The sequence below is a fragment of the Camelus dromedarius genome, chromosome 32, assembly GCF_036321535.1.
Source record: "Camelus dromedarius isolate mCamDro1 chromosome 32, mCamDro1.pat, whole genome shotgun sequence".
NCBI lineage: Eukaryota > Metazoa > Chordata > Mammalia > Artiodactyla > Camelidae > Camelus > Camelus dromedarius.
This window is the reverse complement of record NC_087467.1, coordinates 5,546,343-5,561,226: the sequence shown is the minus strand read 5'-3', so window position 1 is coordinate 5,561,226 and position 14,884 is coordinate 5,546,343. Positions and strand designations below refer to the sequence as shown.

Below are 14,884 nucleotides of genomic sequence, written 5' to 3'. Positions count from 1 at the left end.
GAACAGCCAGAGGCCTCTCAGCCTCACAGTGTCTCCCTCTGGCCTGGCCCATGCCGGAAATTCCCCCATTAGAGCTGTTTCTTTGGGTTATGGCCTGGGCTCTAAAAGGTCCCTGTAGGAGGCACGTGTCACCAGAGACAGTAACACATTAATGCCCATTAGCCGCCAGGGACGCATCTGCCCAGTTTGATTTGTCAGATCAGCAAGGCGCAGGACTTTGAAGGGATAGGATAGGGAAGTCCTTTGAGTTGGGGACCGCTGTTCCCTGAGAGCCTTGGGCCTTGAGGTCTGGGGTCTGGAGGGGGCGGGGGGAGCGCAGATGAGGCTGGATGACAGCCAGCTGGGAAGGCCATGGAAAACCACGTCCCTGACCTCCCCATCTCTGCAGGGATGGCCTTGGGCAGTTACTCCAGCTCGGAGATGGAGCTCAGTTTTGCCCCATCTGAGAAATCCCGGGGGTCAGGAAGATGTCACGGGTCAGGTTCTGCAGAAGGCCTGAGAGAGGGCAGCTTCCCTCCCCTAATGAGTTGGCCACAAACACTCCTATATTCAGAGCCCTAAAGGTCACCTCATCTCTAACTGCTCCTCTGGGCTGGGGTTCTCTCCCGGAGATGGGAGAAGCTCCACAATGGCTCCTGTGCAGTAAACATGCCGCCCAGGGACCCTGGCACCCTGGCCTGGGTGTGTTATCCACTGGGAGTGGATCTTCCTGGGATCTGCCAAGATTACTGCAGTTCCAGACCGGCATCACTCCAGGAAACTCTGTCCCCGGCTTCATCCCTGTTGCTGGCTGCCTGCAGCCATGCCTGAACTGGGGGCCGGTGCAGAGGAAGGGCAGAGGGCCGGGGGTAGGTTCCAACCTCCAGAACCCCACAGTTCACCTCTCGGGACGGGACGTTCAGCTGAGTAAGGCTGTGGGGACAATCTGGACGCCTGCCTAAGTGACAGGGAACACAGGCACAAGTTTAAATATTCCATGAGTAATTTCTCAGCCCAAGTGGGCTGTCGTTGGGACAGCTGAAGGACACTGCAGCCCCAAAGCAGGTGGGGCCCGTCCGGGCAGGTCCTATGGGTGTCACTAGCTTCATCAGACATACCTGCAAGCCGCCCACCTACCCCTGACCCCTGCCTCTTTCTTCTTCGTCAGCCAGGCTGGTGGTGGGTCCAGATTTTTTCAAAGTGAAAAATTCCTTTATCCGCCAGCCTGAGAATGAGACTTCACTGCAGTGGGACCGAAACGAAACATAATGGAACAAAACGAAACAAAACAAGCGGGCCGTCAGCAAGCCAGCCTCCCGGCTCTGCCTTGTCCCTGTGTGCCCGCCCGGCCCCTGCCACCCTCTCCCCAAGGAGCCTGCGGCCAAACCCCCTGGGCAGGGAGCTCGTGCCCCTATCAGATTCCTCCTCCTTGGGGGAGTCTTTCGTTCCCCATCCAGGACATTCGCATTGGGTAGTTTTATATTTGTGGGTTTGCTGCTTTCTAGCACACCCGGTTATTTCGTGGTGGTGATGGTGGGGTCCCCACCTTCCAAGGAGAGAACTTGACTCTCAAGGCACCTGAGTTGCACATGAATCTGCCTCCTGGAGGGAGGCCTGTTTCTGCCCCATCCCAGGGCTTCCCGGTGAGGACTGGAATGCCCCACACGCTCTCTGCTTGGCAGAAGGCTGCCCAGCCACATGGGGGCGGGGATGGGACCCTGCTCTCCACATGGGGATGGTTGCAGGGACACCCTAGAGGCCGGCTGCAGTTGGGGTGATGATGCCTCTGCTCTTGCCCCAGTAGGACCCTTCTCCTGCCTCTGCCAGCCTGGGGGACTGTCTCCTCCCGGCTGTGTGGCCTCTGTTGTGGCTCAGTGGAGATAGATCAGAACATTCAGAGTTAATATTTTGCTGAGAAACTTGAGAAACTCGAGAGAACCAATCCAAAGCCTTAGAAAGAGTGTGAGCCACAGGCAGGGGTCTCACACAAAAGGGAGAGGGAGTCTGGCCGCCCCCAGCTCCAGCATTGTGGCCGCCACCTGGGCCCTGGTCCTGTCCCTCCCCTCCCATCCAACTGCCTGGATTGTGACCTGGTCTGCAGAGTGGCCACTCACTGCCACCTCTGGGAACGCTCTCCCCACCGAGACACGGCCCCGTCACCTGTGCTCCCCTCCGCTCTCCAGGGACCGATCAGCTGCCCTGACCCGTCCAGCCCCAGGCCTCACCCTTCACTTCTCATTCCTGTGGCATTTCAAACCTGCCCAACACAATGACAACAGAACTGACTCTAAAATAAATCTAATAATTTATTTACTGAAATCATCAAAAGGAGAGCAAAGAGGAGGTTTTAGTTTTCAATAAAAAGAGTTTTAAAAATTGCAAGAGAAAATGAAGGCTGTAAATAAGCCAGCTGGTGGCTCCCCTGCTCTGTGCCCATCACTATGATGGCCCACGGGACTCGGTCGCTGCCCTGGGGTCTCAGCTGGACTTCAGACCTGGGTCACTGGGCACAGGGTTGAGGGTGCATGTGTGTCTTGCGGGGCACTTGGAGATTCCTTTGCAGAAGTGGACGGATATAACAGTTTGGGGTTGGACCCAGGTCCGGCCCCTGAGTGTGGAAGAGTCTGGTGTCTCGCCATGTGGAATGAAGAATAAAACCCGTACTCAACCGCACTCTAACTATTCATTAAAAACAGTGAAACAAAATTCACATGCGAACTGAACTGCAGTACTTTCTGGATTTTCTGGTTCTCCTCTCTTGTGTCCTGTTGGCTCTGTGTTGCTGGTGTCCCAGCTTCAGGTTTGGGGTCCCACACAGCCCACCCCTGCGGGGGCTGCCGTGCATCTGAGGAGAGGCGTGCCCCCCACCCCTGCAGGGGTGAGGAGTGGTGTGCGGGCGGGGTTGGGACGCCAAGCTAGGATGGCGGCGGCGGCGGCGGCGGGCGGCAGGAAAGGCTCCTGGGCATCAGGGGCCTGGCTTGAGAACAGAAAGTTCTCCCTCTCACCGTCAGAGGGCAGGCGACCGCTGGAGGAGAGGGGAGCCCTCCCACACACACAGTTTGGGGGCCCCTCCCCAAGGTAGGGAATGGGGCTACTGGAAGGGCCTGGCTCTGGGCTGTGAACCCAGGTCTTGAGGCCGAGGAGGGGATGAGGCACTTCGGGGCAAAGAGGATGCCCTCAGGTGCCAAATCGGCCCACCCCCAAACAACTCTGCGGCCTTGCCTAGTCTGGGTAGGGCTGGGAGCAAATTCAGAGATCTGTGAATTGTCCTGGGTAGTCCGGGGGCTGGGGCTCAGCTAACAAAGCTGGGCTCTTAGCAGGAGGGAGGGAACAGAGACTGGCCCCAAGGGCTGGGCATAAGCACCTGGTGGGACCCTGAGTGTGCACGCCAGGAGGGGGAGGTGGGTCAAGAGAGGATGGGATGTGGTTGGTCTGCTGAGGCCCCAGTGCTCCCAGCCCTGCCACAGGCTCCATCTCCTCTCCCTCCTTTACAATTGGAGGCATCTCCCCTGCACTTACACTCCATCTCATCCACCACTGCCCCACCGAGGGACCTGGCCTCTAAGGCAGCCTCCCTTCCAGCTGCCTCCAAAAGCTCTGGGAACAGAGAAAAGAGATGATCTGAAAGCTTAATGAGCTTGCCTGGCCAGCCCTGTTCCCTCTCTCCCTGTCCACTGAGCCCTCGGCTCCTGGGTTCTTTGCTCTCCACTCCTCCTTCAGAACACTCTTCCAGGCACTGCCCAGGGCAGCCAGGGAGGGCCAGGAACAGCCTGAGCTGGGGCTCTGGCGGGCATGGCTGTGGGGGGCCAGGGGCAGGCCAGATAGCAATTCCAAGGCCAAGGGCGTATGGCCTTCCCTTTCCTTCCCACTCACTGTGCCTGTTCGTGAGCCTCAGCGAACAACGGCTTCCTACAGTCCAGACCGTTCCAACCCCACCAGCAATGCTGATGGGGCAGGACCCTGCACCTCTGGCTCTGCTGGTCTCAAGAACCCAATCATGTGATAGATTGGATTGGGTGCCTTTCTTCCTGAGACCCCTAAGCTGCAAAGCACACACTGACATCTCCGGGGGCCAGGATCCCACCATGTAACTGCGGACGTTGCTTCAGGCTCACACCACCCCTCCGAGATAGACTTCTTCACGCGGCGGGCACAAGGATGCGCTCTGTGTCCCATCCGATGAGACCAAGCCAAGCCAAGTATTGATTTGATGGGAAGATATGGATATGTTGGGTGGATAATGGGTGAGGGATCCTGTTTCTTTCTTTTCCTGTTCAGAGGACACCTCTCCTCCACTCACCCCGCTGGAAAGCAGAGGCTGGATGAGGGACGGTGTTCTCGTCGGTCACCCAGGGACGCCTCCTTCCCCTCGGGCTCCTTCCAGGCACTCAGGACCATGGAGCCTCTGGGAACAAGGTCCCCCTCTCCCACCGCGGCAAGCACTCCCAACATCTTCGCCTCTCCGTATATTCTTAGAACCAGTCAATATGATTAATTTTACATGGGCATAATTTCCTGCTGCTGCCGTGGAGCTCTCCAAGCCCTGCCCATCAGCAGTGACATGATACAGTTTCTGGTTATATTGGTCAACCAAGATATTGATATTATTAATAATGGATATCTATATGCCGACCTTTGTCCACACAACTGAATCACTCTGGGCTGGCTGTCACATTTCTTTAAGAGGTATTGATAAGCCCATTACTGGAAGGGCATGTACAGTCTTAGGTGTGTGATTTCACTCACCTTCAAGCATCGCCTGTGAAAATCTACCCTTGTTGGCGGAGCTGGTGTGGGGGCGGTGGCGCGTGCAAGAGAAAGTCTGCGTGCACATACTTGGGTGGTGAGTGTGTGTGGGTGGGTGTGTGTGAGTGTGCATGTGAGTGTGTGTGCGAGTCTGTCTTGAACACCGGCCCTTTTAGAGCTGATCAAATAGTCAATTAGAGCATTATAAGGAGGTAGCAGAATCAGAGAGTGCCTACAAATACACTGTGATGTAGTGTTTGATCTTTGGATGCCTCTTGTCTCCTAGGACTAGCGCAGGAGGCTTGGCTTTATAAGGATATTATTAGGTTGATGCCTCGTTCTCTCAATGTACCTGTCAGGCAAGAGGCAGCACTCACTGGAAGCAGTCTGGCCAGAAGCAGCCACAGGGAGGTGCGCTGAGACTGGACTTTGGGGGCTTGCTGTTCCCAGCCTCGGTCTCTTCACCTGTGCGGTGGCCTCCATGTATCTGACTCCACTGTCTTCAGGCCAGAGAGGGGAGGTCGCCTCAGCTCTGCCTCTTAACCTTCTGCACCGAAACTCCCCGTCACAGGGATGCTTGACACTCCACCAGACCCTGTTGTTTCATACACACGGGGCTGCCGATTAGAAGGGCTCCCTGGTAGAACGCACGCTTCGTGTGCTCACGTGTGTCTGCACACAAGCACATGATCTCATCACTACGTCTCTCTGTGATGGCTGTCATTCCGACGTGGATGGACAGTGGTGTCAGGGACAGTGCCTCCCTCAAGTCTGTCTACAGTGATCCGTTCCTGTTTGGACCCAGACATGTTCACTTGTTGGGAGAGCCCCCTCACGTGCCCCTGGAAAGGGAAGCCAGCTAGCTAGTGAGATCTTTTGGATCCTCAAACATAGTGTGTGAATAAACCAGACATGGATTAATTAGGTGTGACGGCATCATTAAATTAGAATAATGAACAAACAGCCACGTATGGCATTCAGATCTGCCTCGCACGGCTCCAAGGGTGGCTTTCAAGTGAGTCACCTGTCAGTCTGTGGATTCTGGGGACTCTAGAGACCGAGGTTCCAGTCACATCTTGAGAATTGGATTCCTCAGGCACCACCCACTCAAGGCAAGGTCCATCCTTCAATGGGCACCCAGACTCCACAACCGAATCCAAACAATGGCTTGGTTCGATACAGCATCATCTATGCACGCTTCAGCAGCAAGCATTTCTCAGAGTGAAATACGACAGTGGCACAGGTGCTCAAGAGACAGGAGGGAGAAGTTAAGAGGTGTGGGCAGCGGACGTGAAATGTATCGATCCCGTAATATTTATGTGGACGTGCACAGAGTCGCTTGTGCACGTGTCCCCACACACAAACACTTCCATACACTCACATCTTTTGCATTTCCACGAACTCCTTTTTTATTCTATCGACACTCCCCATTTCGGCCTGATAGATTTGAAGGTGAACCAAGTCTCCGTCATGTAATTTTAGAAACAGCTGCGCAACGGCAGCCCCATGCCCTCGCCGGGCAGCACCCCTTACCGGGCAGCACCCCACACCATCCCCATCCTAGGACAGAGCGGCTGTGCAGTAAGAGCTGTTCATCTTTAACAAAGAGGAAGAAGCCACCAGCTAAGAGGAAAGAAAATGGGAAGGAATGTTGCTTGCCTTCCTGCCAGCAGTGGGATAGCCTAATGCATGGGGGGTTTTGTCAGTAAGATCTGTTAAGTATCCAGAAACCTTTGATCTGGAGCCGCTCTTAACAAAGGTGATAATTAATTAAAGCGGAGTGTATTGCAATAAAGTAACATCGCGGTCAGTTTATGCGCGGTCCAGAGCCAGCCTTCGGAAGTCCCTGTCAATTAAACTCTTGTTGGAGGCCAGCTCATTATCAATTTTTTTCCCCCGAGCTTTGATCAATATTTTTGGCTGTGCCGTCCTCACGGAACCAGAACTACGCCTGTCGCCATGAGGGCACCCATTTATTTACATCTTGCAGATGGCCACGCAGGGTTTGTTCCTGAGCGGAGCTGCTGGGAATCGCTTCCTTTGAGTGTCAGTCATCTCACGCTGGAGGGGAGATACAAGGGAGGATAAGGGAAGCCAAATGCGGAGCAAGTCGAAGGGGAGCAGCCCTGGGAATGCACAGGATGAAAACATCCCCTTGTGCTCCTGGAGGGACCCAGAAAGGAGGCCGATTACCCTGGGGCTGCCCACCTGGCTGCTTGGTTGGTTTCTGTGGGCAGGGTTGTGGCTTAGGCACTATACCCATCCAGGGGCCACTGGAAATGGGCTGAGTGGAGATGAGGAAGCCCTTAGGGTAAACACATAGACTCTGGGAATTCCTTTGCCACCGTTTCTTACCCCATCATAGTCTGCATCTTTTTGCCCTGGCATCTTTAACTGCATCCCTATGTTGCCAAATGGAACGTGGATCTATCTCTTCAGACCCACTGGGTTTTTTTTTTTTTTTTGAGGGCATCTTAAATGGCAAGGGGAAGAAGGAAAAGAAGATAGAAGAGGATGATTAAAGGGCTCCAACTAAGTTGGGGGGCTCTGTTCCCCTCCCCTAAGCTATTTGGGTAGGGTTACATGCTTTCTGTGATTCCTGGAGAGCCTGTGTATTTGAAGGGCTGCAAAACAGGCGAAAGTAAAGGAGGTGGGATGTGCTTCCCCTGTATCAAGCCCAAAAGGAGGGCTGCGGCTCCCTGCCACCCCTGTGTGCATTCAGGCCAAATGCAGCCCTCTGCTTGCAGCGCCTAGCTTGACTGACTTGCTCAAGTCCTGTGTGTGTGTGTGTGTGTATGTGTGTGTGTGTGTGTGTGTATGAACACAAAACAAGAAAAAATTAGGACTGGAATGCCAAGGGGCAGCAAGTGAGGTAGGGCTTGCAGTGGGCAGATGGAATGATCTCTGCAGAGGGCTGGGCTCTGTGGCTGGCCACTCAGATCTCGGATGGAAGGTCATTTCTAAAATGAGTCAATAGGTGAGCAGAATAGACTCTGGGAATTCCTTTGCCACCGTTTCTGATGGGTGATGAGTGGGGGGAAGTGAACCCTCACCCTAATCTGGACTTTTGGGTGGGGATAACAGGCAGATGGACAAGAGCATACCTCCACACTGGAACTTAGATCACTGACAAATTCAAGCCACAAGTTCCGAGGTGGAGCATGTACATGATCACAAGGACAGCGTCATTCTCTCCTTTTCTCCATCAACCATCTCCGTGATCATGCATTCAGTCTTGCAAGATGAAACGACCCCTAACATCATCTCCATTGCACTTGAATTTGTCATGTTGTCCCTGCACACATGCGTGCGCGCGCACACACACACACACACACACTCACACCAACACCCACACAGGCTGCAGCATCTTCCCTCCCCTGACCTTCCAGTACCCACAGACATGCACAGATTTTCGCACCCTCGAGCTCCTCTCTCAGCATGTCACATGGGATTTCCCTTCCAAGTTCAGAAGCTGCTGCAGTTTCAGACACTGTCAACCAGTGTTCCCAGCTTCCGGCTGGCATTCTGGCCCTCCAACTTTCAGTTTTCCTTTTCTTCTGCCTACGATGTTGGGCCTCATTCTCTGTTGCATCTTTCTCTCCTCTATAGATTATTCATTCCAAATCCTCTTCAGCGAGATCCCTCCTGGGTCACTCTGGCAACTGACCACCTTTTGGTGACGTGGAAGGTGTGAGTCCTGCAGTGCTTTCCCCAAATCCACCTGAGGCAAGTGAGACCAGCTCTTATCTCAACCCAATAGGTGGTGTCTTGGGTATCTCCCCAGGCCTCTTTCAGAAGCCCCTCTCCCATCCTGGTCTACACATTATAATGATGATGGTGATGATAATAATGCCTGCAATGGCCTTGCTCAAGTGAGTAAGTCTCAGGAGCATGGTGAGCTCACTGGGTATCAGGAATGCCTCCTGGAAATCAGCTCTTTGAACGCACTCGGAAAACTTCACAACACGCATGAATGGAGGGCAGGTTTGCGTAGCTATGGCACACATTTTTGTAATTGTTTTCCTTTGGGTTGTTTTTAAGCTATGACTTCATTCAAGAAAAGCTTTTCTTTTTGTTTTATTTTGTTTTGTGTTTGAGAAGCCACAAACATCAGCCAACTGGAGCAGGTGGAGAGAGTGAAAGTATGCCAAGGGGGTTCTTTCAGACCGATCTAGAATTCCCATTAAAGCTGGGGGGGGGGGGGGAAGAGTGTTAACGTCTCCCTGTTGAATTGCAGTAAAATCTAGGCCAGCCCTGGTTCCCATATGTGTGGGATGAGCTTAGTCATGCTTACACATGGGTGCATATACGTGCACGTGCGCATATTAATTTATCTCTGTGTGTGTATGTGGGTTGATTCTGAGGAAGACTGCTTAAAAGATAAATGAAATCATGTACAACTAGCAAATAGCCATCTTAAATAAACTAATAAATAAACTAATCATTCCTCAATAGTATTTTCTTTGCTCCTATATAGAATACTTATCAACATCTGGAATTTGGAGGTTTTTAAAATGGGGGCTGTTGCTCAGGATCATTTTAACTTTGCAATGATTGCTATCGCTAATTTTCTCTAGGGAAACTTACATTTTAAATGTTTTTCTTCCTTCCTTATTAGAGCTATCTCATTTTCCATATCTCTTTCTCACAAAGCAAATCTCTCTTTTAAAAGCTGTAGGTGTGTGTCCAGCCATTCTGCCAGTGTCTTTCCCTGGACAGAGCTGAATTTTTATTTTTCCAAGTAATTTTTTTTTTAAGTTCATCTTAATTGAGTGAATGCCCACTCTGGTACTTCAGTCTCACTGTCTCTTAGACTCATTTGAAAACAGAAATCAGATAGAACCTCACTAGCTTTAATTCACCTATCTGAGGGGGAAAACAAAACAAAACAAAACACAAAAAGCCCTCTCAGCTAAAGTCAAGCGGCAAAAACTCGATGTTCTGAGAATTGTTATGTTTTACACAAAAATACGAGACATTATTTTATGAAGATGATTCCACATCACCAAAACATAATCATAACCCTTGCCCTTTCCCTTTCTCCCAGCTGCACCTCAAATCAAGGGGGCTCGAGGAATTTCCTACTTAGATGCCATTGAAATGAGAGGTTGTGCATCAGGGGATGAGTATGTTTTAAATTGATGCACTCGCCGGAGCTCAGTGCACAGAAGGTTCCATTACTCTGTCCCACCCTCCCTCTGGGTGTAGTATGAAAGTATGAGGGGCTGAAGTCCCTGCAGCTGTGGCTCCTGGGTTGGGAGCACCTCAGGACTGCCAGTAGAGATTTTCCTCCACGCAGCAGAGGAAAATCTCAATGCACAGAGGTTACTCAGGCCACAGGTCTGTTCTGACTGGTTAACAAGAGGGACTGTGATGTGGACTTGGCTGTTTAGATTAAAATGCATCGCAGGCTCTGGGAACAAGCACACATCAGTAGTAAAGGCTGTTTAAACCTTTGGGGACAGCCTTATGTTTAGATTACATTAATTCATAAATATTACACTAAATACCACTTAAATTGGACTTAAATGACTTCAAAGATAATGCATTATAATATGGCTATCCAGAGAGCCCTAGTCTTTATGTCTCCCAGTAACTCAGTCTTTGCTGCATCCTATCCTGCTAGACAAGACTAAAGTTATGAATGGATTGTGGCTTGTTCATGTGTGAGCCACCAACTGTGTATGTGTGTGTGTGTTAGCAGGCATGACTCTGTGCGTGTGTGTATGCATTTTCAGTCACTGCCTCTGTTCTCTAGAAAATTTGAAGAATAAAAGAGAAATAAATAAAAAGTGAGATGGAAGAAGAATTAGACTAGTAGGTGACCTGTTTCCTTCTCCAGGGGAGAAAAATTCTATAGAAAGGGGCAAAATTACTCCTCACCTCACTTCTATTGCTACCCGGGGAGCTTGCCTCTCTCTTCTTTAATCAATAGCACAGTGTTTTTCTCTTTGGAGCTTGAAAAAACAATCTTTCTCCAAGTGCTTGTAACGGGGGAGAAAAGGAGACTGAGTTAGCCAGGAGAGTTTGCATTAAACTGGGTTTTCTTCCTAAGGTATTGTTTCTTAAAATTGTTCTGGTCTTTTTTTTTTTTTCCTTTTTTCACTGCTTTCTCTGCCTGGCACCCAGTTCTCCCCCTGCCCATTTGCTTTCTGGTCTCCAGGGTGTGAATTTACCTTTAACTGGGGTAATTACCCCAGTTTACAACTGCTATTTGCTGCCTCCCCAACCCAGGTCTTTCTCTGATACGGCTGGGTTTGCTCCACAACACCCACCCACTCCCTCCTCCACAGACTCCCAATTTGACTGGAGTAATTGCCTTTTAAGGTTCACTCTACGCATGACAGGTATTCCATTAACCCTTAGAACTCTTTCCTTCTTCAGTTACCTGAAATGGAAGGTGGCCAACAAATATATACCCACCTGAATTCTTATGCACTTAATTTAATTTTTACCTTATTTTTCTTCTTCTTCTTCTTTTAACCAATAACATACATATTCCATCCACACTGGAAGCCAGTATCTTGTCATATCTCTCAATTGTGTCCAGTATAATTCATTAGAAGTTAGAAATTCAAGAAGGGGAAAGAAAAAGCCACAAATATACCCTGAAACCAGGCTTAACATAGGCATGTTTCCATCCCTAGAATCATGTTGTAATTTAGAGTTGGGGGAAATCAAGAAGCCAAACGCAACCCTCATTCTTCAAGCCTCATCATGCTTTTGGACTTAACAGTAATTAATCACCAATGGCAAGCGAGTAATTTTTTAAGGTGGCTGGAGGCTTATTTTATCAGGATTAGCTAATAAATCAGGCTGTATCACTGAAGGAGGAGTTCAAACTCTTCTAGGACTGAATAAACCAAACCTCGGAAACTGTCTCATTTATTCAGCTCTCTTGGAGCTTCCAGGCACTGTTAGGGACATTGTGGCCCAACCTCGCCTATAAAAATCTGAGGGATAGAGAGGAAGGAAGTTTCACAGAGAAAAAATATATGCTCAGGCTCTGAAGGGTGAGTTTCGACAACGAGGCACCCAGCATTCCAAAGCCAATGGGCCTGCCTGCCCCTGACTGAGCCAGTTTAGGGAATGAATTCCTCAGAAAATGAAGTTTTGCTTGTCCTAGGAATCCTGACCAGATATGCGTGTGTATATATATGATATGATACATAGGATATGATACATAAGATACAACTATATCATCACCTTCTCCACCTTCCTGATGCAAATGGTGATAATGCTACTTCTTTGCTATAACACAAAAAACATCAGAAACAGAGTGATGATACCAGCAAGGGTCATGAGAAGAAACCAATGAATATTGTTTAAGATTATCTTCATTTGAAATAAGAAAAGCAAATAAAGTACTCCAACCCAGATCTCATAGAAAGCTCAGCTCTTCACAACTGTCTTTTTGCCTCTAGTGGGTTCTGATTTTTTTAAACTTTAAAATCTCAAATCCCCACAAGAACTGATCATTAAGGTGGGCAAAGGATTCCCCTACCTATGTTTTTTTATTTTCATTGTTGCTATTTTAAAACCTAGGGACATATTAGAATGACAAAGGTCTGATAAAAACCTTGATTAGCTCCTAGGGAGCTTGATTGGAAAGGGAAAAACTACAGAGATATGGTTGACTTGAGAGGGAGGGTGAAAAAAAGGAAAACAAACATTATTTCGGAGACTGCCTCCCCATTCCACCTTTCCAGTTTCTCTTCTGAAAAGACAGACATTTTCTCCATATTGAATAAAGGTTGGTTTCTCTCTCCATTACAGCCCCCACCCTCACCCCACCCTGACAAACCCAGTATATTTCCATTCTGCTGTGTTTTTGTGCTACTCAACATGCCATTAACTTTAAGATTTACTCCTCAGCAGGCAAGCTGGAAGATGCTAAAGCCAATAAAAACTGCTCTCTGGGACTCCAACTATGAAGAGTTTGGAGCTCTGCTTAGTATTCGGATGAAGGGAGGGCTGGAGACGGAGGGAGGCTGTGATAGTGAAAACACTGCTGCTTAGAGAACCAGACAGCTCTGCGCTCTGCACCTAATGTGCCGGAGGATCAGCTCTGTTCATAGCCCATTTGTGGCCAAGGATGAGGCTGCTCTCTGTGTGTGGGTGGGTGTGCGTGTGCGTGTTCGTGTATGTGTTTTCATCTTTAAAACCACCAGCTCTAACACAGCATCTTCAGCGGCTCTCCACACCACTGTTTATTAAAAACAGAACGTCCATACACATCCCTTACAACTTCCTTAGCCCGGTGCTCCTTCTCTGCCTGATAATCAATCTCTCTCAGAAAGCATTTAACTTGCCTACACAGCTCCAGCCCCGATTAATCCCCGCTGCACATCCTATACATTACTGTTAGGGAGCAAGTACTGGGCTAATTTCGTCACCCACCAGCCACCCACACACGTTCTACAACTGAACACGTTTGGGGCTCTGCCTTAAAGATAATAAAACAAGGAGAAAACAGGCAGGCTGCAGACAATTCCCATGACCACTTTCCTAAAAAAGTTGCTGGGTTTTAATTCTTTGATCATTCTATTATCCCCTCCTCCAAGCGCTCACTAGCAATGATTGCTTCAAGGAAAAGAAATAATGTACTATAAACCTCTCTGCATGGTGAGTTTGGGATGATTTAGGATACACCCTTCAAAATGCATACCTTTCATACACAGATTTTCCCCAAAGCCCTGCTTTTCCTGAGAGGGGAGTCATTGAAGCTTCCCTGACCCCCCCCCCCCACTCCACCCAGGGGATGGCTGATTCCTTGTTAATTCTTGCCTTAGGTTTTGTCCCTCCTTCCTTCAAACATCCGACACCCCCCGCACACACACCACAACCGGATTACTGAGGCACACAGCTCGGCAGGGAGAGTTTACTGCTAAATTAATAGCGAAATAAAAATATCTCTTTGAATTTGTCACCTCTCTTCTTTTTAGACGGCTGCGCTCCTGCTACTCTGGCCCGGAGCGGAGGAGGAGAAGACCGTCTCCTCTTAGTATTTTCAGCACCACGGCGATGGACAGCACCCTAGGTCCCGGCCGGCGGAGAGCCCGCCAGTCTGCTCTGCGTCCCGGGCTCGGCCGGTGCAGCCGTCCCTATCCCAATCTCTCAAGTCGCTGTACCAAAAAATCCAAGCCCCGTTCTCCCTCGATCCTCTCTCTCTTTCTCTTCTTCTGCTCCCCCTGCTCTCGCCACGGCACCGTGTCTATTAGCTCCTTGACCAAAACCCAGCCTTGCCCCAGCGAGCAGCTCCCCACGCACCCCAGTCCTGGTCTCCGCTGCCCGAGCGCCTCCCTCCTCGGCGTCCGCCTGAGGCTCCCTCTCGCGCCGTCTCCCGCTCGTTCTCTCGTCGCCGGCCGGCTGGCCGGCCCGCCCGCCCGCTCCTTCTCCCCGGCAAAGTTGGGAGGGAAAGGTGCACTCACCTTTGTGCATGCCTGTGAACCTGTCCTTCAGAACCGTAAGCTCGTAGATCTTGCCGAACTCCTCGAAGAGGGGTTTGAGGTCCTTCTCATCCAGGTTGCGGGGGATCTGCCCAATGAACAGCTTGATGGCATCGTGGTCCTTCATGGGAATGGTCGACGGGTTCCCCGGGCTGTGGCTTAATCCGTTCATGTGCCCGGCGCTGCCAGGGCTGCTGCCGAGCCCGTTGGTACTGAGGCTCGCGTTGTCAGCCTGTCCGTTTGCTAACGTGGCCATCTTTATATACATAGAGAAAATCTTCTTTCCTTTTATTCTTCCTCGCTCGCACTCTCGCTCCTCTCCCTCGCAAGCTCGCTCGCGCTCACACACGCACACGCATACACACACTCGGGTTCTCTCCCCCTCGGTTTCTCTACACGTCGCTCTCCTCTCGCTCTCTGCTCTCTCTCTTTCTCCTCTCTTCCCTCGCTCGCTCGCGCTCGCGCTCTCTCTCCTGTCCCCCCCTCTCTCCCTCCCTCTCTTCTCTCTCTCTTTCGATCTGATCTGATTTTTTTTCTTTTCTTTTTTTCTTCCTTTCCTCTTCTTCTTCTTCTTTTTTTTTTTTTTTTTTTTTTTTTTACATTGAACAGGCAGGATCCCTGTCCTTTCCGTTTAAACAGGCTGGACCGGCTCAAGTTCCCAGTCAGACCAGGGGTGGGGGCGGCGAGTGTGCGCGCGCGGAGGAGTGGGG

General features: G+C 50.4%; 1 protein-coding gene across 49 annotated transcripts in view; it reads right to left on the bottom strand.

Annotated features, from left to right (window-relative positions):
• Positions 1-14,535, bottom strand: part of CELF4 (CUGBP Elav-like family member 4) — a 287,892-nt gene extending 273,357 nt beyond the window's left edge. For all 49 annotated transcript variants that reach the window (XM_064481443.1, XM_064481490.1, XM_064481455.1 and 46 more), the window contains exon 1: positions 14,157-14,535. In XM_064481443.1, the coding sequence (XP_064337513.1) occupies positions 14,157-14,442 (286 nt within the window). In that variant the 5' untranslated portion in view covers positions 14,443-14,535. The remainder of the gene's footprint in view (positions 1-14,156) is intronic.
• Between the last annotated feature and the right edge of the window lie 349 nt (positions 14,536-14,884).